We start from the raw sequence: 22569 nt of genomic DNA on the forward strand, positions 1-22569 counted from the left end.
TTAACTCATGAGTCTCAAATTCCTCAACTGGGAATTCTCACCTCAGGAAGTTTTTGCAGATTTAACTCCAGTGGCCCTTGTGAGAAGCCTGTGATAAATTGCAGAAGCGAGCATTTCTTACGGCATTGTTATGATATTCTCGCTTATCACAGGGCATTATCCATTGACGAAGTCTGGATCGAATGCAATCTGTTTAGTTTTAGATGTTGAGAGTATGTGAAATTTATAATACCTCATTGCTGTATACTCTGATAGTTTCATTAGTGGGTGTCACTGCTTTATTTACCTTTCTCTTGAATTGAGATTCAAGAGGTACTGTGGATATCACAGCTGGTTTCCTGAGCAGTGACGCGGGGGTCCCCAGCAAGTCAGCCTGGCATATATGGTCTCACAACTTCTCTGCAAGTAGATACTTTCTGGGGTCTCCGAGACCAGCCCTGGGGTGACGTTTAAGCTCTCTGTGTCTGTCCAGATGTTGATGGCAGTTTCAGGAGAATCCATCGTATTTAAAGTACTTCTAATTATTCTGAAACCTTCATAGTTCTTCAAAACGGAAGCAGTTGCGTTCCTTCTCACCGACAGATTTGATCCTTCTCCTCTTTCCTGTCCTTTTCCTCTTTCTTTTCTTTAAATTTTCCCTTTCTGTCTGTTTTCTTAGTTCATCAACACCCATCATAACATTTCCTCTCCAGTTTAGCAGAGCTGATGCCGATGATCGCAAACATTTGTTCCAGCCTCACACTGTGCTATGGAATTGCTCTAACAGCTTTACGTGCATTAACGTACTTATTCCTCAGCTCTGCAGCCATAGAAGTAGAAAACCAAAGCAGGAATGATTTGCTCAGTCATCATGCATGTGACCCAGAATCCGTACCTGAGTGGTACTCTAGGAAGTCTCTGCCAGTCTCTGGTTTACACTTCGGAATCTCAAACCTGGCCATTTGGTAGTCTCCAAACCCGCTGCCTGCAGTCCCTGTTTTTGTCACTGCCCTGTACCCCAGCCATCCTCAACATGTCTCACCCTGCCTGGGAATGCGTGCACATGCGTGCACATACCCCCAGCTCCACAGTCAGAATCTCAAGCCTTTGAAGTACGATTCATTTTTGATGGCTAATAATAGCCACGAAATGATGTTTATGACTCATGTTAGAATTGAAGGAAGAGCCATTTGATTCATTTAATCAGTCAACAAATATTCACTAAGCCCGGATTAGCATTTGCTAACTACTATAACAAAACCATAAATATGTGATGGCTAAAATATGATAGATTATTCCTTTTTCACATAAAGTCTAAAATAAAGTATTGCTCAAGAGGGTTTTTGTAGATTGGGTCAAAAAGTGGCATTCTTCCTACAGTCCATCTGCTAGAACTCGGTACCTTGCTCACACCTAATTGTAAAGACTCTGGAAAGTGACCTAGCTGTGTGACCAGGAAGAAAAAAGAGTTTGGTTAGTAGCAAATCCATGTCAGCCGTGGCTTCTAGAATGGAAGGCATCATGCCGTTAAAAACAAAGTTCCTATTAGCAGAGGCCTGGCCTTGGGCCCTGAGAAAAAGTTACTTACAACGCTCTCTGTTCTTGGCTGCACTCAAAAAACAAACCTTCCATCTCCTCTGGCTCCTCTCTCAATCACCTTTATACCGGGCCAAAGATATTTTTCAGGCACATATGTTCAGATTTTTTCCCATTGGGTTTTGATTTTACCCAGAGTTACACATGCAGGAAAGAGGCAGGAGCCAGAGCCCAGACTCTACAGAGGAATGTATTTCTGAGCATTTACTCCTGGGGCTGCTCATTTGTCCGTGCCTGTCTCTTCGTGGCTCGAGTGCCTGGGGGGGTGGGGGGGAGCACCTCTGCTGTAAGGACAAGGGCTGCCCTCGCTTATCACGAATAAGGCACTATTTCCCCTGTTCCATGTTACTTATAACTGGAACCATAATCCAAAAGCTAAGGGGTATGCGGTCTGAACTGAGCAAAAACAATTCTCTTAATGCTTCTGTTTCTGAGTACGACTGTCTCGGATGGGCTTGATTTCTCATATTAGTCCCAATAAATGGAAAACACCTGCCGCTTGTTCCCATTTCCTTGTTTTTCTTGGGCATATAAAACGAGGCATAATCTCCTTCTGTATAGATCTTTCTCGACTGTAACACAAATTCATAGATGAAACGAAAGCGTCATCTAGAAACCCTATCGTTCACATCAGGAAGCCGCACACATGGGATCTGCAGGCTGAGCGCACTTGCGGGGGCAGTAGCCGCCGGCAGCGCATGCGCACAGGCCTGACAGCCCAGGCACGGCTCACGCTGCCGAGGCCCTGCGGTCATGGCCCATGCTCAGGGTACTTCTTTTTTGTTTTGCCTATTATGAAAGCCTTTTTTAGTACAGCAGGCTATGACTTTTTCTTTCTTAGCACTGTCTCAGCACAAACATATAATTTCTCATTTCACTCTCTCTCTCTGCATCTCTGCTTTTTTTCTTAATTAATCTCCATCATTAAAGTCAGACTCGTTCATGTGACTAGATCAGACCCAAACCTAGGCATGGCATCATATAGAAGCATTCACTTGTCAGGTGATCAGCAAGGTGATCTAAAATAGGCTCGTATTTTTATTGTTGTTGTTGTTAGTTGACCATTAAAATCAGAGCTCCAACTTGAAAATTTCAAATAGGGAACTAGTAGTGATCTCTCAAAAGAAATCTCCACAACTCATCAGGAATCAGAGAAATTGGTTACAGAAAAACCAGGAGTGTAATCTGTTGATTATCGAACTTGGCTGTGTATCCGAATTACCTATGAGCTTGTTGAAAATAGAGATTATAGCTTCCGTCCCAGAACAGGCAACTAAAGTTCAGAAGTCTGAACTCTGTCCTCTAGGAGGCTCTGCTTCTGCATGCTGGGATGGGATGGTTAGACACACTGGATGACTCTGTCTCCTTGGCAACCATGATGGAGTAAATCAAAAGGCACTGGAACCATCTCGTGGTTGCCTTGTTCTTGGGGTAGGGAGAAACTTTGTGTCCCAAATCAAAGTCATGGCCCCGTGTGCTGGTTCTAAACCACCTAAGGTTCAGGTGGTAGATCTAGAATGGGACTCAATAATATATACAAGCTTCTTCTAATAGATGTAAGAGGTTGAGTGGTTAAGAAACATTATTTTCATTGTATACTTCCGTTGATTATAAATACCTGGGTAACTTTGTGATTAGTCTTAACAGTGGATCACAAAGGTAATAAGAAACGTACAAGTAGCCTGTGCTAATGACAGCCCCTCCAGTGACTGGACAAAAGGCCATTACTTTTGAGCAAAAGCTCAATATAATTAATTAAGGGCTGGATTTAATTCAGTGACATTTGAATTTTATAGCTATACACTTGCAGCTATAAAAACCACCTTTATTATTAAAATTCCTATAGGAAAAATAACTTAGTAATTGTGAGTCTGAAACTCTCTGGTCCCTAACCTACTTTTCTCCATTGGCACAGTCGTTTTTATTACACAGTGAGGCAACTTGTCGTATAGCAGGACAGATTATGTTTCTAATAAGTACCCTGGGAGTACTGAGGCAGCCAGTCCACAGACAAGGCTTTGAGATCCCTGTAACAAGCACTGGACATTAGGTCAAACGCTAGAGTCAAGTTTAGCCCTATTCCTTGCTGTCCTGTGGCCTTGGACAATCCATGAAGCCTCTGTGAACCTAAGTTCCTTAATTACATGAAAGAAATACTTTACCTACCTTGTTATAAAAGCAAGAACAAATTCAGATACTGTGCATGGCACACCACACGCTCATATATATTCACTTACTAGATATTTATTGAGGACCTACCATCTGCCAGGACTTGGTGGGGTAGGAATGAAAAAGAGAACAAGAGAGATGTGATCCCTGCTTCTATGGAGGCTATGTGGTAAAGGGATAAATTATAAATTCTTTTTTTTTTTAAGATTTTATTTATTTATTTGACAGGATAGAGACAGCCAGCGAGAGAGGGAACACAAGCAGGGGGAGTGGGAGAGGAAGAAGCAGGCTCATAGCGGAGGAGCCTGACGTGGGGCTCGATCCCATAACGCCAGGATCACGCCCTGAACCGAAGGCAGACGCTTAACCACTGTGCCACCCAGGCGCCCCTGGATAAATTATAAATTCTGATAGTTCTTTGCTTATGAAGGAAATCAAGTTGTTGGTGAGATACATAGTGACTGGCCAGGGATAAAGGGGTACATGCTTTAGATGGAGTGGTTAGGAAAGGTCTCACTAGGAGGTGCTACTTGCCCCTGAGGAACGACTGAAGAAGACAGTCATGCAGAAGTCTGTGGCTGGAGGGTGGCAGGGAAAAGGAAGAGCCCTGGTAAATGAGCTGATGTTTTGGAGGAAGGGAAAGAAGGTCAGGTGGCTAGAGCAGTGATAGATGGGGAGTGTGGCCTCATCGAAGTAGGAGGGGTTGACAGCTAAACACATAGGGGACATAGTTGGTTGGTCATGAAAGGGAGCTTGAAATTTTGTTCTAATCACACTGATAAAGCACTGGATAATCTAACCTGAGGAGTGACATGATCTGATTCGTGTTTGAGAAAGATACCTCCGGCTAACACAGGAAGAGTCTATAGCGAAAGACACGTGGAAGTGGGACGAGTTAGGCTCTGCAGCAGTCCGGCCAGAGGAGGTGGCGGCGTTAGATCATAGCGACAGAGGGGGGTGCAGGGCTTAGATTTAGGGTATATTTAGAGTTCGAGCTGGAGAGCTTCCTGCGGGTAGGGAGGGAAGGTAGATAGGCCAAGATGTATTGTCATTCCAGCTGCGTTTCCCTATTCGCACCCTGCGTTATTCTCAGAAACCATAGTACAAAGTCACTCATCTTCACATCGGCTCATACATCGTCTCAAATATACAGAATATAGGTGAAATAAGGGGAAAGACCCCTAAACAGTCAACACAGATATGGAGAGCCTATGCACATCTTCACACATGACTCCAGTTTCTGCCTTCGAACATAGTTTTAATGAGTTTAATAACCTAGAGCACAGTTAAAAGGGAAGATAAGAAGAGCAGAAGAAAAAGGGACACAGGAGGCTGTGTGACAGGGCAAGAAGAATTAATGATAAGTAGATAAGGGAGAAAACAAAGTATAAAAAAACAGGTTAAAGAATTGAATTATGGTTTTCTTCGTAGTTCATGAAGGCACAGAAGAGTTGAACACCATCATAGAGTGTCCTGCCTAAAAAAGGTTAAAACCAAACTAAATCCATTTGACTTACAAAGAATTAAGCATAGGGTATATAAAAATGATTTCATGTGGACCCTTATTTCCCCCAAGGTGTTCAATAAATGATTCTTTTCATCGTATTTTGTGATCAGGTACACAAAGTGCTGAATTTTTCTCCCCAGCTGAATAAAGGCCTATTAAAATATAATGTACACAGAACTTCGACTTCGGGCAAGATGGCATAGGTGCACTTTTCCCTATTCTTCTTGCTAAATACGACTAAAATCTGCAGAGATGATACATGAAACAAAGTGGATGGTGGAAAGGAAAAAGCAGACTGGCTAGAGACCTTGGGAACTGATTTTCTTTTTGCCTCCTAACTCCCAGACTTGGAGCTAAAGAAGCCAGCTGTCAGGAAAGGCAATGGGAACACACACACACACACACACACACACACACAATGGCTCAACTAACTACTGTTCTCTCTAGCCAACGGACCAGGAAAGGGTTAGCCTAACAAGACAGAAAACTTTTGGGAAGCTCTACTTCAAAACAATATACTATGGTCCATCACCAGCCACACCAGCAAAAGCTGCGTGGGGAACCTTGACTTCACCTCATCAGATTGAGATGACGTTCTTCAGTACCCCCATGGATATGCTGTCAGAGAAGACGGATTTCATCCCCACAGGGTGTAATGTGGAAAGCACATGGGGAAACTGGAATTCCATCCTCACTCTACGGCACCCTCCATGCCCTTTTCCTGGGGTGGTGTGACAGAAGGCCTCTTAGAGAGTCAGGACTTTCCACCACCACCCAGCAGCAATAAGGCTCCTCTCACGGTGGGATCAGTGGAGATCCAGTCGGGAGCCAGAAGTCCCACCCCTGCTCAGCAGGAACCCCCGTCCCCCCATTGAGTGACAGAGGAGGCCAGGTGGAGGATCTGGGTCTCTACTTCCACTAGGGAGTAACAAGGCGGCCCCTCCCTGCTCCCCCACCTTAGTGGTTGCTGAGAACGCCAGCTAAAACAGTAGGCTTAAATAAGATCCAGGTTTGCATAACGTAATATGAAAATGTCCAGGTTTCAATTGAAAATCACTCATCATACCCCAAACCCACTTTCACCACTCTTATTCCGCATTCTTATTCAGTTTCAGCACTCTTACTCAGTGCTGGAAGTTCTATCCAGTGAAATAATACAAGAAAAGGAAATGAAAGGCATACAGACCAGAAAGGAGGAAATAAAACTATTTGCAGATGAAATGATCACCTACGTAGAAAATACCAAAAAATCCACCCACAAAGAGTCCTAAAACGAACATGTAAGTTTAACGAGGTCACAGTATATACAAAAATCAACTGTATATCTATATACTATCAATGAACACTGAAACTGAAAATATAATTTACCATCCCTCAAAAAAAATCAAAATAATTAGGTATATGTACAATACTTGTATGCTGAGGATCATAAAACTGCTGAAAGAAATTAAGGGAGATCTAAATAAATAGACATACAGTGTTCGTGGATTGGAAGATTCAACACAATTAAAAATATCAATTCTCCCCATATTGATATAGTGGTTTAATTCCTATCAAAATCCCAGCAAGATTTTATGGTTGTAGATAAGATTATTGTAAACCTTATGTAGAAAAGCAAAGAAACTAGAATAGCAAAGAAGAATAAAGTAGAAGCAATCAACCTACCCAATTGTAAGATTAATTATATAGCTACAATAATTAAGACTATGTGGTATTGGTAGAAGAATAGATGCACAGAACAGTAGAACAGAAGACAGAATCCAGAAACAGATCCATGAAAATATGCCCAACCTATTCTGACAAAGGTACAAAAGCAATTCGATGAAAGAAAGATGGCTTGTTCGGTAAACGATGGTGGGGCTATTATACATCCATAGGCAAAAAAAATGAAGTTTGATTGAAGTCTCATAACTATACAAAAATTGACTCAAAATGTGTCACAGATGTCAATGTAAAATGTAAAATCATGAAACTTTTATCAAGAATAGGAAAAAAATCTTCAGGATCTATGTCTAGATAAATAGTTTTGACTTAGTATCAAAAGTATGATCCATGAAAGGAAAACTCAATAAATGCGACTTCATTAGAGTTAAGAAAACTTTTGTTCTGTGAAAGATCCTGTTTAAGAAGATGAAAAGCTACGGAAGTGGGAGAAAGACTTTGCAAGCCACATATCTGACAAAGGACTAATACCTAGAATAGAAAGAACTCTCAAAACTCAACAGAAAAAAAAAAAAAAAAAAAGAATCCGATTAGAATAGTGCACTGGGTGTTATACACAACTAATGAATCATCGAGACTTACATCGGAAACCGGGGATGTACTGTATGGTGACTAACATAATATAATAAAAAATCATTATTAAAAAAAAAAAAAGAAAATGTTCAAAGGGGGCGCCTGGGTGGCTCAGTCATTGGGCGTCTGCCTTCGGCTCAGGGCGTGATCCCAGCATTCTGGGATTGAGCCCCACATCAGGCTCCTCCACTGGGAGCCTGCTTCTTCCTCTCCCACTCCCCCTGCTTGTGTTCCCTCTCTCGCTGGCTGTCTCTCTCTCTGTCAAATAAATAAATAAAATCTTTAAAAAAAAAAAAAAGAAAATGTTCAAAGGGCAGGAAGAGACATTTCACCAAAGAGGATATAAAGATGGCAAATAAGCACATGAAAAAATATCCAACATCAGTAGCCATTAGGGAAACGAGAACTCAAACCACAATGAGATGTCACTACACACCTATCAGAATGGCTAAAATTAAAACCAAGGACAGCACCAATGCTGGCAAGGATGGAGAGAATGGATCATTCACATATTACTGATGGGAATGTAAAATGATAAGCCACTCTGGAAAACAATTCAGCAGTTTCTTAAAAAATTAAACATGCAGTGGCGCCTGGGTAGCGCAGTTGTTAAGCGTCTGCCTTCGGCTCAGGGCGTGATCCCGGCGTTCTGGGATCGAGTCCCACATCGGGCTCCTCCGCTGGGAGCCTGCTTCTTCCTCTCCCACTCCCCTGCTGTTTTCCCTCTCTCGCTGGCTGTCTCTCTCACATAGATAAAAATAAAATCTTTAAAAAAAATTAAACATGCAACTGCCCTATGACATAGCAGTGGCACTCCTGGGCACTTATCCCAGATGAATGAAGACTTATGTTCACACAAAGACTTGTACAAAAATGTTTGTAACAGCTTTATTTGAATAGATATAATCTGGAAACAACCCAGATGTCCTTCAACAAATGAATGGCTAAAGAAACTGTGATAAATCCACACCATGGAACACTACTCAGCAAAAAAAAGAACAAACTATTGATACACACAACCATGGTACCACGAGAGAACCCAAAGAATCTCCAAAGAATTATTCTGAGTGAAAAAAAAATCAAAAAAGATTACCATTTTTATAATGTGCTTGAAATGACAAAATTATAGAAATGGAGAAGAGATTAATGGTTGTCAAAAGATAAAGGCAGGGTTGGAGGCAGTATGTGGGCTCCTGTAGTGATGGAAATGTTCTGTAGCTTAACGTTATCAATGTCAGTGTCCTTGTTATGATACTGTAGCTTTGTACGATGTTACCATTGGGGGAATCTAGGTAGAGAACATATGGGATTGCTCTGTGTTATTTCTTACAGCTGCATGTGAATCTATAATTATCTCAAAGTACAAAATTTAATTTAAAAAAAAATAATAAGCCGGGGTGCCTGGCTGGCTCAGTCAGTGAAGCATGTGACTCTTGATCTTGGGGTTGTGAGTTTGAGTTCCATGTTGGGTGTAGAGATTAAAAATAAAAACTTTTAAAAAAATAAGCCCTTAAAAATAAGAGATCTGTCATTTATAAATGTAATGATAAAATGCACAAATCATCCCAGCTTATTAGATACTATGCTCCATCCTCAGATTCTTCAATCGGTTTCATTTCCTGACAATTCTATGGTGGATGAGTGGGTGGGTGGATGGTTTCTGTATCGTGCAGTTACAATTTTTTTTAAAGGAACACATGGTTAGTGGGAAAGGCCTGGGTATACCAGTTGTTAATTGTGGGTCACCCCATGTTTCAAGGGAACACCCCAAGCCCACAGCCATCATCTAGTAAAATCTCACATTCCTTCCCACCTTCAGGAAAACCACTAGTGAAGACATCAAGAGGGACCGTAATCAACACGGAGGACCCTGCAATCACAGTTGACGTGGGAAGCACCATCAAAACAGTAAAAGGAGTGAATGTGACAATTAACTGCCAAGTTGCAGGTGAGAAATGCATTCGTGTATTAATTCATCTGTTCAAATATTAACGGAGCCCTGTGCTGGGTTGGGGGATACAAAGATAAATACAGATTCTACTCTCAGGGATTAAGGGCCAGTAGGAAAGCTAAGGCAAGAACCTCAGTCACCCTGAAAATGGACAATGCTACAGAAGTTTAGAGGAGGAAAGATGAATGCTGGCTGGGATGGAGGTGGTTTCTTATTTCAGCCTTGCACACTGCATGTGCCAAGATGGAAGTGAAGAGTGTTCCAAGTGGATAAATGGGTGTGAAAAATTCATGGAAGTAGGAAAGCCCAAGACTGTAAGTGAACAGTGTGTGCTTTGGTCTGGCTGGAGCCCAGAGTAGAGAAATGGTGTGGAGGGGCTTAAACTTTAGTAAGATGGGTTGCAACTGTGCTATGGGAGACCTTAAATGCTTGGCCAAGGAGTTTGGAAAAAGGCAGATATAGAAAGTAGCGTTAAGGAGCCAGACTTCCAGAAGAGTAAGCCAAGAGCGGCACGTAGAATGGATTGAAGATAGGAAGTACTGGGACCTAGAGCTGGACCTAATACTGGAACCTAAGAAGCTGTCACAGTAGTCAGGGCACCTGGCTGGCTCAGTGGGTAGAGCATGTGACCCTTGATCTCAGGGTTGTGAGGTCAAGCCCCATGTTGGGTGTAGAGACGACTTAAAAATAAAATCATTAAAAAAAACAAAACCTGTCTTCGTAGTTTAGAGAAGAGTTGATGGGGGCCCAAACTCAGGGCAGTGGTGATGGAAAGGTAAAGGGTGGAGGAGCGTCAGAGGGGTGGCAGAGGTAAGACCAACAGGAACCTGGACCTTACTTTCATCAGAAGTGGGTAGGAGTCATAAACAAAAACAGCCAGTGCTATTAGGAGTTTTGATATATAGGAATTGCCCTCCAGGTGGCCAGGTGGATAGGGAACAGAAAGGCAGAGGGAAGTGGAGGAGGAGTAGACAATAGGGGGTGGTAGTACCCTCTTTATAAAAGTATTTACCTTCCATTAGAAAGCCAAAAACATCAACAGAGAGCCAGACAAAACCCAGCTGCTGATTCTCCCTTCCTCTGGACCACTAGTGGGTGACATCTACCCTAAGGGTCTTCATGCCCACAGTACTAAGAAATGCCCAGGCCCGGCTCCCGTCCCCTGATTGCCGTCCTCATCAGCTATCCCCTCCTGGGGAACACCCAAAGCCGGGTTCCCCAGCCATACTCCGTGGACAGAGCAGACAGGCAGTGGCACCCCTTCTCTGGGGATTCCTTTAATCTTAAATCTCTACCCCATCATCGGAGGTTTTGCCTCCGCCTCTGATTTATAGGCCACATAACCCAGTTTAGAATAAGTAGGAGGAAGACCTTAATCTAAAGCATGTTGTTTCCAAAGAACAGCCAGTCTGGTTTTCTCTGAAATACTCTGGTAGCTCCAGGAAATCAGAACTATAAATCTATCTCTGTCATCATACATTATCTTCTCTTTGTAAAGATTCCCTTGGCCTGCGTGTCCACCCTTGTCAGTGAAACCTTCCTCAGTCATAGCCCTTCAGGCCTGGCCCTCCCAGATAAGGAGCCAGACGAACCCTCTGACAGGGCTTCCCAGGAAGGAGCTGGCCTTCAGGCAGGGACCCATGGTGCAAGTGGGGCCTTCTGGGCAGAGCCATCATCCCCCCACGCGACCACTGTGAACACATGCTCAGAGACACAACACTGACTGGAGATGTAACGGACCATGCTGGATCTCTTCTTGAGAGATGAGATGGGGAGAGTAAGAGAATGGGGAGCAAGAGGAACCACAACAAGGGAGTGGGCGCTTAACGGAGATCGAGAGAACCAGAATCCAGCTGAGGAAGTCTTTAGCATGGGGAACCGGCGGCACTCAAACCAGCTTTGGCCAAGTCTTTCTTGCCACTTGGTGCCCTGTCTCCCTGACTTCATCCAGAGACTCGCTCTTGGTGACCTTACTGTGAGATCTCAGGTTGTCGTGCCCACTTTTTGCCTGCACACGACTGTCTTTATTTTTATTTTTATGCGTAGAATCATTTGTGTGAATCATGGTTGACTAAAATAAATCTGTGTGTCTTTGTCATTATGCCTTTTTTTAAATAAGGTATTTATTCAAAGTGGTGGGCAAGAGCCTGCTTTTGATTACACAGTCGGTCTGTGAATTTGCTGGACAAAGAAATCATCCTTGAGCTGAGTCTCCAGTCAAAATACTGAGTGTTGTAATGCTCAATGGCAGTAGGAATGATTTTTACTTTACTAATACAAGTGTTTCTATGGCTCTCTTGTGGTACAATTTTAATGGCTACTTTATAGTCCATATTAAGAATATTACATAATTTATGTACAGTAGCTCATGTCCTTTTATGTTTGAGTTGTTAGCAAGTTCTCATTAAATAACTTTCTGTACATATATGCTTTCAACTTGTAAGATGCAGCCTCACAAATTCTTCCCATCCCTTAAACATAACAAATATTAAGCAAAGAGTATGATGAGCATTGTTTTTGAAAGTGATCCAATCCAGTGTATCACTCCCATACTTTTTCTCTACTTGAGAAGAGTTCAGAAGACCTAGGAGGAGATAAAAGGTTGGGGGAGGTGGGAGTGTTTCAGTCATTGGGACCAGCATGTGCAAAGGGCCTGGGGTAGAAAGAGCAGGCTGCCTCTAAAGGAGTAAAATATGGCTGGGGTGACTGTAGTACAAACAGCAGAGAAGAAAATAGCATGACCTATGGCTGGTGGGTGGGGAGAACAGACAGGCTAGATCTTACACGCTCTCATAGATTATGGTACAATTTGGGATTTTATTCCAAGAACAAAGGAAGCTTTTGAAAGACTTTGGAGATAAAATTGTTAGAACGGGTGATGCAGAAATTAAGAGTTGAGGAATCAGAGACAGACAGTATATTCATTAGGGTAGGCTAGACTGTGCTAATAAGTAGACCCCCAATTATATCATGGATCAAACACAATAGAAGTTTATTATTGTTTAAGAGTCCAAAGAGCTGGCTGCCCCACACAGTCCAGATCACGGAATGCTTGTGGCTCTATTATTTTAAACACATGCCCTCCAAGGTCTCCCCAGGGGTTACCTGTCAACCAGAAGAGGGGAAAAACAAAGCACGGAGGATGGTTGGGAAGGCTTTGAAGGGCCACACCTGGAAGCAACGCATATCACCACTTCTCACAGTCCCCCTTGTCACCTCCCCATCACAAGGGATATTGAGCAGCGTGACCTGGAGGGGCACCCAGGAAAAAGAAGGAAACCGGTTTTGTGAACAGCTATCAATGTCTGCCCCGGTCAGTATGGAGGAATGTGGAAGCCTGGACCTCCTTTCCAGATGTCCGTGGTTCTTTAGAATAATTGCCGCGGCTGACATTCCAGTTACTGCATCCTTTCCTTTCCTTGCACCAAGCCATCAAAGAAGCTTCTCAAGGGCATCATGTCAAGGTGCACCCTTCAGTGGGCACCCCAGCTCGAGATGCTGACAGGCTGCCGTGGTGCAAGGAGCCAAACAGAACAAGTGGTCTGGTTGGCAAAAGTATCCTGTCTGGGATTGAAAAAAGAATAGTATAGGGGTGCCTGGGTGGCACAGCGGTTAAGCGTCTGCCTTCGGCTCAGGGCGTGATCCCAGCGTTCTGGGATCGAGCCCCACATCAGGCTCCTCCGCTATGAGCCTGCTTCTTCCTCTCCCACTCCCTCTACTTGTGTTCCCTCTCTCGCTGGCTGTCTCTGTCTCTGTCAAATAAATAAATAAATAAAATCTTTTAAAAAAAATAGAAAAAGAAAAAAGAACATTATAGCATCACCCTACCTGGCAGCTCCGTGGAGGTTAAAGGCACTAATCCTTATAATCATCCCAATTCCAACCCATTATGTAACTAGACTCATTTATTGATCCTTTCAAGCAACAGGGAGAGCGTTGTGGTGTTCATTAGATGTGCCACCGAAGGGAAAAAGTCCAAACAGGGCTTTTTCCTCCCCTGCTTTAGACACCGATCATAGCAGGGAGGCCAGAGCGTGGAGCCTATCCAAGAAACTTGTCAACAACATAGCTTTGGACTGTGTTCGGTGGTAGAGTATCTTTTCTGTCATTTTTTAGGCATTTCTTTCGGTAAAATGTGTGGTCACATCACAACAGCCTAGGGGAAGAAAAGAAATCTCCCACAACCCGACCAGCTTCTCAACAAGAAGACAGCTAACAAAGCCAGCACACACGGGTTCTAGAAAGCCCTCCTCACAATAATCTTGGTGATACAGCTACGGCAGAAAGGTTAATTCTCAGAGTAGAAAGTAAGGATTTGACAGTTCAGAAACAATAGCGTCGCATTTCTGATGTTCTCTGAAGAGGCGGTCGGGGATAGGGGCAGGCGGTGGGGGGCACAGGGTGAGGTGGGGATCCGTGGCATCGAATGGATGAGCGTGGATCTCCACCCTGCCATTTGGAGGTCACTCACTGGCCATGGGGTGAGCAGCAGGGAGAGACAGAGGCTCTGTCCCCACGTAATCAGTCAGGGAACCAAACTAACATCACTTTAGGCAGATTTTTTTTCATCTCTTTGAGCGATGTGATTATCTTTCTAAAATGTTTGGCTTACAGCAAACATTCACCAAGTGTTCGTCCTCCTCGCACATGGTCAGGAGATCTTGCACTGTGTCTGACCTTCGTGTGCTCCCTGTGTTCAGCTGTTCTGAACGTCCGTATTGGGCACACATATCTGGTACCTTTTCAAGGGCCTCTGGCTTAAACAATGGCCGGTGACGTTCCCTAAAGGCTCATTATCATCCCTGGGGGAAAAAAGGAAAAGAAAAAAAAGCTCTCTGAGGCTTCGTTGATGTTTCCTCTTCCTTTCTTCTATGTTTGTAAGAGGTCAGAGTCAGTCATGAAAGGGACTAGAAAGATTCTAAAGTATCTTTTTGGCGTCATTCTCTGCATGAGGCCCACCGTCCCAGGCAGGAAGCCCCCAAAATGTGACATCAGACACAACCCCTCCATCAGCAAATTCTCGATGCAGGTCTGTGCTCGAGTGAGCCTGACAGAGATTTGCTAATAAATACACGAAAGAACGAGCCCTACAGAATTTCTCTCCCTTTGGCATCACCGTGACTTCTCTGGTTTTAGCTGTAGAGACGAGGTAACTTCCTTCGACCCTTTGCTATCCCGAACGTCTGCATTTCAGGCGCCCTCCCCTCACTTAGAGAATTGGGTCCATTTGGTAAGCACCCAGTCTTATGCTGGCAAACACCCCGATTTCTTGGGGGGCATGAGGCAGAGTGATCAAGGGAATGGAAGAGGCTTGGATCCACTTCCTGGGGAAGTGAGGTCTCTCTTAGGGCCTGGGCTGTCTCCCTCTGCCTCTTGTTTCTCACCTCCACCCACCCCACCCCCATTTCCTCTCTTCTCCTACTGCCTCTGTGTCTGGCTGTCCTGCAGGAGCATGGGCCCTTCCAGAGAAGGACATGCTGGGAGCAGCAGGGAGTCCTGCTGCAGGATGGCCCCCATTGCAGGGATCCTCACGAGCACAGGTGCTGGGGACACATACACCATCCATCAGCACAGTGGTGGAGAGAGCGTTGGTTCACAGTGTGGAACCGAAGGCCCGTTTAGCCCAGCTCCCTTACTCTACCTGCCTAGCTCTAGAACAGTCGTAGGTCCTGCCGGGGATTGTGTGCTCGCTGCCCACAGCTCTCTGCAAAAGAACGTGCCAACACACACGCTGCATGTGGGCGATTCATAGCAAGGGAAATGCTTGCAGAAGGTGGTACGTAGGACCTCGAGTCTCCTTGTGCTTTCAGGAGAGAAATGGCAGGGAATGTTTTCTTCAGCTTACCTCTCAGAGGCTTTCTCTTGAATGCTGTGGATTTTTTTTTTTTTTTTTAACCTAGAAACTAAGCTCAGGGTCCAAAGTCCAAGCTGGCACGGCTAGGCATCATGAAGCTCTTGCTCTCCCTAGTGGTGCTGCAATGAAAAATCAGCTTTTCGGCCTCTTACCTGCGTCTTGTCCAGGTACATTCAGAGGCCGTGCCAGCCCGGTCCGGCTCCTGCATTTGAGCATCAGGCATCATGAGGTATGCCTCTCCTTGATGTGACAAGCCTGCGGTAGCCGAGGCTTCATCCCATTTCAGCAGCCCTGCCTCCTTCCAGCTAGTTCGGGGATCCTTCGTGATTCTTGTTAACCCATTGGTAGTCTGAATGAAAGAGAAAACCAGAGAATTACTCCCCTGTTCCCCTGCAGATTGGCCAGACCCTCTGACCTCCACCGTGGGCCCCCGCTCCAGGCCCACCTGAGGACCAGTGAATTCCCACAAGGCAGTTCATCATTGGTGAGGGAGTGTGAGACCACCTTCCCACCTCCACCCCACTTCCTCCTACTGGGAGCTCAGGTGCAGCAAGTGCCCAGGGGCCATAATTAGGGCGCCACTGAGCTGGGTGTTACAGAGTAGACTGCTGGTAAATTCTGTTCAGAAGATTCAAGGACAAGTAACGGGTACACAGGCAATCCCTTGAAGACCTCCATGTCCGCACCTGTAGGCTGTCCATTAAGGGCAACACTGCCCTTGCCCCAAGGGCAGAATGTAGCCCCAATTCAGAAAAGCACAGGACTAAAGGTTGAGCCCTTTGACTCTTCTTGACTTTGACCCCCATTGACCAGGATTTGACGTTATTAACATACCATGGATACACACCCAAGAGCTCTGAGTAAACTTTTCGACCTGGGCCGGCAGGCTGAGTGGTGCGAGGAATGGAGCTTTGTGCTCCCCAGACACCTGTGAATTGATGCCACAGATTTTCTGTCTCCCAGCTCACTCCGAGCTCAGCCTCCTGCGGGGCCTCCTGTCTCAGAAGACTTGTCCTGGACCAGGGCCTGCTTGCCGGCATGGTTACCACAGGCAAACTTCCCAAAGAATTAAGGCTGCCCCCTTGTCTTAGCCTACTCAGGCAGCTAGTCTAAAATATCCATAGACGAGGTGGCTTAAATGTCCGAAATGTATTTCTCACGGTACTGGAGGCTGAGAAGTCCAAGTGCAAGGCGCCTGCCCACGCAGATCTGTTGAGAGCTCTTTCCCTGGATTGCTGACCGCCATCTTACTGTGTCCGGACATGATGGAGAGAGAGAGGGCTCACTCTCCGGTCTCTTCTCATAAGGGCACTAATCCTGTCATGACAACCCCACCCACCTAAACCTAACTACCTCCAAACATCCCGCCTCCAAATACTATCACACTGGAGGTGGTTAGGACTTCAACGTATGAATTTGTAGAGAAACACATTCAGTCAGTGATGCCCCTGGAAGACAGAACCCAACTTCCAAAGACAGGTACTCCATCCTAACTCATACACACACTCCCCAGCTCTCTCTCACAGGCACTAAACTTGGACTGAGGAAAGAGCAGACAGAGTACTTTCTTTTTGTCTCTTTCGTCTGTCTCTGTGGTGCTACTGCCCATAGCTCTGTGTTCTCTCGTTCTAAGAAAATACATAGGCTCCAAAAAATACAAGCATGTTTTCCATGTATAGTGTCAGTTCTGGTAAGGTTCCAGCAGCTTTCATTTGTCTGGTTCATACTAGACAAAAGACTAATATTTTATAGCTTTTAACTTTTTATTGAGTGTAATATCTGTCCAGGAAAGGAGACATATCCTAAAGGTACCAAGCCCACCAAACCAGTCCTCGGGTCGGGAACCAGAGGATTACCAGTGACCACTTAGCACTTGTGCCCACTTAGTCTCAATGCCTCCCTGTGTGTCCCTCCCTCTCACGGGAGCCACCACCCTGACTGCTAAGAGCCTAGATTGATGTTACCGGGTTTTGTTTGTCACTTACAAAAATGAGATCATACAGTGTGTACGCTTTTGCGTCTAGCTCTTCTTACTCAATGTTTGTTCATGTAGTTGTCAATCATTCATTTTCACAGCTGTATAGATCTGGGGCTTATGTTTCTCCCTGCGTTCTCCACAGAGCGTGGGTACTTTCCTTCCATCTTGGCAAGTGCCCTTTACCAGCTGCCCACTTCCTGTTCTGTTAACTGACCTCTCTCTTCCTGCCTCAGCAGTGGGAGCTTTAAAAGGCTAAAGCTCTCGAGACCACGGAGAGGTCACAGGCATTATTTAGTTTGGCTGGAGGACGGTAGAAGACGCCCAGGCAGATGCTTCCTGCCGAATTGCCCCTGGGAGGGTCCACCAAGCGGGAATAACTGCCTCCGGGGTCACCTGAATGTGTTTCGCTGATGTGTTTTGTTTTGTTTTGTTTTTTCTTCCTAGGTGTGCCTGAAGCTGAAGTCACTTGGTTCAGGAATAAAACCAAACTGGGCTCCCCTCCACATGGGCACGAGGGCTCCTTGCTGCTCACAGACGTGTCCCCCTCGGATCAGGGCCTATACTCCTGCAGGGCAGCCAATGTCCATGGAGAGCTGACCGAGAACACGCAGCTGCTGATCCTAGGTAAACAGCTCGAGGCTGACCGTCTAACACACCCTCCGCCTCACTTTTTCCCTGATCCAATCAAGTACATAAAAGCAATATCCCCTCCCTTCCTCCCACCTTAGGGCCTTCCAGTAGAAAGAACACAGACTCGGGCGGCAGGCAGACTTCATTTTGAATGCCGGCTCTACCGCTTATTCACTGTGTGACCTTGAGTGACCTTGGGTGACTCACTTAGCCTTACTAAGCCTTAGGTGCTGGTCTTGATGTGCGTGCACAATGGGGATTGTCCATGTAGGGGGAGGAGGCTGTCAGCCAGGGCTCAAGACATAAAGAAGTTATTGTTAATTTCTTCTCGTGAAGGACTTCTTTGAGAATCCAATGAAAACTATTGATGACCCCCTCCAGGAAAATTCATACGTATAAAATTTCTCATAGAATTTCAGGAAGCTCATAGTCCAGCCCACCCAAAGTCCACACGGGTACGCCCCGGTCTTAGTCTATTCAGGCTGCTGAAACAAAACACCACAAACCGGGTAGCTTTTAACAACAGAAGTTTATGTTTCTCACCTGCGGAGGCTGGAAGTCCAAGATCAGGATGCCAACATGGTCGGGTTCTGCGGTAAGCCCCTTCTCCGGGTTACAGACTGATGGCTTCTTGCTGTGTCCGCCTATGGCAGAAGGGCCAAGCCAGCTCTCCGGGGCCTCATGTATAAGGGCACTAATGGCAAATGTGAGGGCTCCGCCCCATCACCTAATCCCATCACCCTGGGGGGTTAGGACGTCACCTATGAATTTGAAGGGACACAGACATTCAAACTATAGTACCCCCAAATATAAGAACCCCCGACTAAAGAGCCTAACACAGTTCTTAGCATAACATAGGTATTAGACATAACAACCACTGGGACACCATCGAATATTCACTGTTGCTGAAGGCTGGACTCAGCCGTGTTGGGAGCAATGACCCTTTTATCCCTGGACTAGAGACCCTGGGCTTATCTTCCCCAGAGTGTGGAACTTGGTGTGATGCAGTAAAAAGAAGTTTGTTTTTGTAAGTTGTTTAAAAAAAAAAAAAAGCAATGATTAGAGCCCTCATGCTAGTTTTCCACTAAGAAAGCTATCATTCTAAGAAAAAAGAGGAAACTGTGAGAAATATGAAGAATCACACGCCATAGATACATACACATTCATACATTATAGACCTCCTCGGGGAAAAATAATTAAACATTATACTTGTATTTCCATACCCCCAATTGCTGATAGACCAAAGCCTAGGGTCTCTAGCGCCTGCCCGCTCAGGTTTCAGACAGGCCCCGGCGGGTTTTCATCTCACCAGTGGCTGCATAAACCTCCAGTCATTTTAGAAAGTCACGGAAAAGCGGCTCAGTGAGGGACGTCAATGGTCCTGTGTTGGGTTTCATCCGGCTGAGCTGCGTGCAAGTCTGGAGCCGGGGGCCCAGGCACTGCTGCCCCACACTGAGTTACGGGGCTTACTGTGGGCTTTTCCTCCCTAATAAGCCTTGCTTGTCGCCTGTGCTGACAGAGAGGCAAGCCTAGGATGTGTGGTTGCTACTGTAGCTTTGCCAATGAAGGGTGCGCGGTCTGCCAGCCAGCTCTTGCCGCCTTGCGACTGAAAACCAGCGTGACTGTGAACATGGAGCTGGACGGGCATGACGTCTTCCCATTTTAATCCGACGTGATGAGGAAAAAAAAAATCACTGTTTAGACTCTTAAGTTGAGCACTTTTCTTGATCAGAAGCTTGGTTTATTAATCCAAGTATTTTTAGTTTTATAGGTGCTTTATGAATGTAGAAATAATGTCTCTTTTTTTAATTTTAATCAGCCAAAAACGTGGCTGAATTTTTAAACAAGAGACTTCATGTATCAAACTGAGCCTTCACACCAGGCTCTGTGACTTAACCTATAGCACGGAGACTTGAAGTGTAATGAGACTTTCATTCATTTATTCCTATAGCTGTTGAATGAATATTCATGACATATTGCCTCTAAGTTCCATTTCAAGCGTTGCGATAAATTTAAGAGGTGACCTTAAATTTTAAAAATTTAAAATTAAAAAAAAATTATTTATTTGAGAAAGAGAGAGAGAGTCAAGCAGGAAGGGCAGAGGGAGGGAGAGAAACTCAAGCAGACTCCCCACTGAGCAGGGAGCCCAACACGGGGCTGGATCCCACGACCCCAAGATCATGACCTGAGCCAAAACCAAGAGCCGATGCTTAACCAACTGCACCACCAATGCGTCCCGTGAGTTTGATATTCTTGAGGGAATATTCAGTATTCAATTGCAGTATTCTCAAGGGAATATTTAAAAAATGGGTGATGGGCATTAAGGAAGGCACTCGCTGGGATGAGCACCGGGGCTTGTGTGTGCGTGATGAACCACTGCTCCTGAAACCAGGGATGTACAGTATGTTAACTAACTTGCATTTAAATTTTAAAAAGTAATTAAGCTTTAAAAATTCTTAAAAGATGGGAAAAAGAGAATTTAGGTTGTAGTAAACTGCTACCATCAGTTCCTAAAATCATGGTATTTCAGAGTAGAAAGAGATCTGGGAAATGATGAGTTTATCATTTTATAGATAAGGAAATGAGGGCTCAGAGGAATTCAGGGACTTGCCCAAGTTAGTGAATGGCAGAGCCACAGCTTAAATAGAGCGTTCCTGAACCCAAGCACGATGTTTTCACCTATACCGTATAAAGAATATCTTTAATTATATATAACATATATATAATGTAATGGTTTATGTATTTATATATATCTCATATATATAAATCTATATAAATTATATATATATAAATCTATATAAATTATATATATATATATATCTCAAGCTCGTCATTATTTTCTGGATGCAATGGTCTTTTGCAGTCAAGGCAGAGTAGACAGAAGGTGTATTTCTGAAGCAGACTCTGAAGCCGTCATGACTTACTTGCCACCCTTAACAAGTATCTGACAAGCTGACAGGCACATAATAGGCCCTCACTGAACACTGATGAAATGACCATCAGTTACAGAGGAAATACTTCTGCTTCTCTTCAGACTCCAAGTGCTCTCGAGAAAAAAGGTGGGAGTCCACCTTGGAAGATGTAGGAAGTCGGGAAACAAGGTTCTGGTTCTTTTCTCAGAGAATCTTGAGTCCTCTCACCACCAGGTTCAATAGGTGCTTGCCTCTCTGTCCAGTGGAAATGATAAGCCACTATAGTTCCATTTTTGTCACTTCAGGCTCTGGTTAACTAGACCCCTGATCACTTCAGCACTAACTCCTTCTAAGATTTTGAAGAACAAATCATCCCTGTCCTGCGTATCTAGTCCTACCTGGGCATAAAAATCCAGACCACAAAGCAAATTCACTTTATCAACTTCATAAATAAACCTTTTTCTTCATAGAAAATGTCACTCATAGGCTTACTTTAAATAAGCAATTCCTGGGGCACCTGGATAGTGCAGTCAGTTCAGCATCTGACTCAGTTTCGGCTCAGGTCATGATCTCAGGGTGCGAGATGGAGCCCCATGTCGGGCTCGGTGTTGGGCGTAGAGTCTGCTTAAGATTCTCTCTCTCTCCCTTTGGCCCTCCTCCCTCCCCCATGTGTTCGCTCTCTCTCTCTAAAATATAAACTTCCTGTGGTGATGTATCTGTGGGGACAATAACAAAGTGCTCTAAAGGATGCTGTAAGAGCTAAATGAAAAAAAGGAATGAAAACTATTTAACACAGGACTTGGCATATAATAAATGCTGAAGAAGTGTTGGCTTTTTAAGAGTATTTTTATAATATGGTTTAATTTGCCTACACATTTATAGAGACCCAGTGGTACTGTGGTATAAAGTGGTATACAGTAAGGAACTCCTAAAATCAACATGCCTGATTCTTATTACTGACCTTATTGTTTTGGGCATCAAATATTAAGCTTGAAATTCTGACTCACCTGGATAGGCACACCTTCTCTATGGGAAAAAAACCATGTTTAAAGGCAACCATAATACCTGCCTTGCATGCATACCCACCTTTCCTTCCCCCCTTAATATAGCCTTCATGCTTTAACCTGCCTGACTCCCCATCTGCCTTCCCACAGATCCCCCCCAAGTCCCCACACAGTTGGAAGACATCAAGGCCTTGCTTTCAGCCAGTGGACCGAACCTTCCCTCAGTGCTGACATCTCCTCTGGGAGCACAGCTGGTCCTGGATCCTGGGAATTCCGCTCTCCTTGGTGAGTCCAAATCTCTGGAACATTGGGCTAAAATCCAGGGCTGGACAGGATTTATGGATGGGTGACTGCTTGCAGGTGGGAGGGAGGCAGCAGGAGGGGGTGGCCAACAGGAAATCACTAAATTGCCTACAGAATCCAGACTCACCAGTGGAAACTTGGCTGACTTTCCATGTGAGGTGAGTACAGACCTTAGTCTGGACTCTAGCTTGTCTCGATTCCAACATGGCTCCTTTCTGAATCCTCTTGGGTTAATGCCACAGTCCAGATCCTCTCAATCAGATCGACTCACTGAACAGTAAATAAAGAGCAGAGCAGTAAAAATAGCTCATCTCCCCTTGTCAACCATACCCCAGTGTGCCCCCATGACCTCCTCACAACTAAACTAGAGCTATCATCAGCTTTCAAGAAG

General features: G+C 44.7%; 1 protein-coding gene and 1 long non-coding RNA gene across 6 annotated transcripts in view; one reads left to right on the forward strand and one right to left on the reverse strand.

Annotated features, from left to right (window-relative positions):
- Window positions 1–22569, forward strand: part of ADAMTSL1 (ADAMTS like 1) — an 878957-nt gene that overhangs the window by 780376 nt on the left and 76012 nt on the right. For all 5 annotated transcript variants that reach the window (XM_044386899.3, XM_044386900.3, XM_057313473.1 and 2 more), the window contains 3 exons: window positions 9366–9494; window positions 17774–17953; window positions 22026–22160. In XM_044386899.3, the coding sequence (XP_044242834.3) occupies window positions 9366–9494; window positions 17774–17953; window positions 22026–22160 (444 nt within the window). The remainder of the gene's footprint in view (window positions 1–9365; window positions 9495–17773; window positions 17954–22025; window positions 22161–22569) is intronic.
- LOC130544018 (uncharacterized) lies at window positions 13376–18710 on the reverse strand. The gene is made up of 3 exons (XR_008959879.1): window positions 18503–18710; window positions 15504–15700; window positions 13376–14299 (listed from the first exon to the last, which is right to left on the reverse strand). It is a non-coding gene; the product is annotated as an uncharacterized LOC130544018 (long non-coding RNA).

Source organism: Ursus arctos, unplaced genomic scaffold, assembly GCF_023065955.2.
Source record: "Ursus arctos isolate Adak ecotype North America unplaced genomic scaffold, UrsArc2.0 scaffold_18, whole genome shotgun sequence".
NCBI lineage: Eukaryota > Metazoa > Chordata > Mammalia > Carnivora > Ursidae > Ursus > Ursus arctos.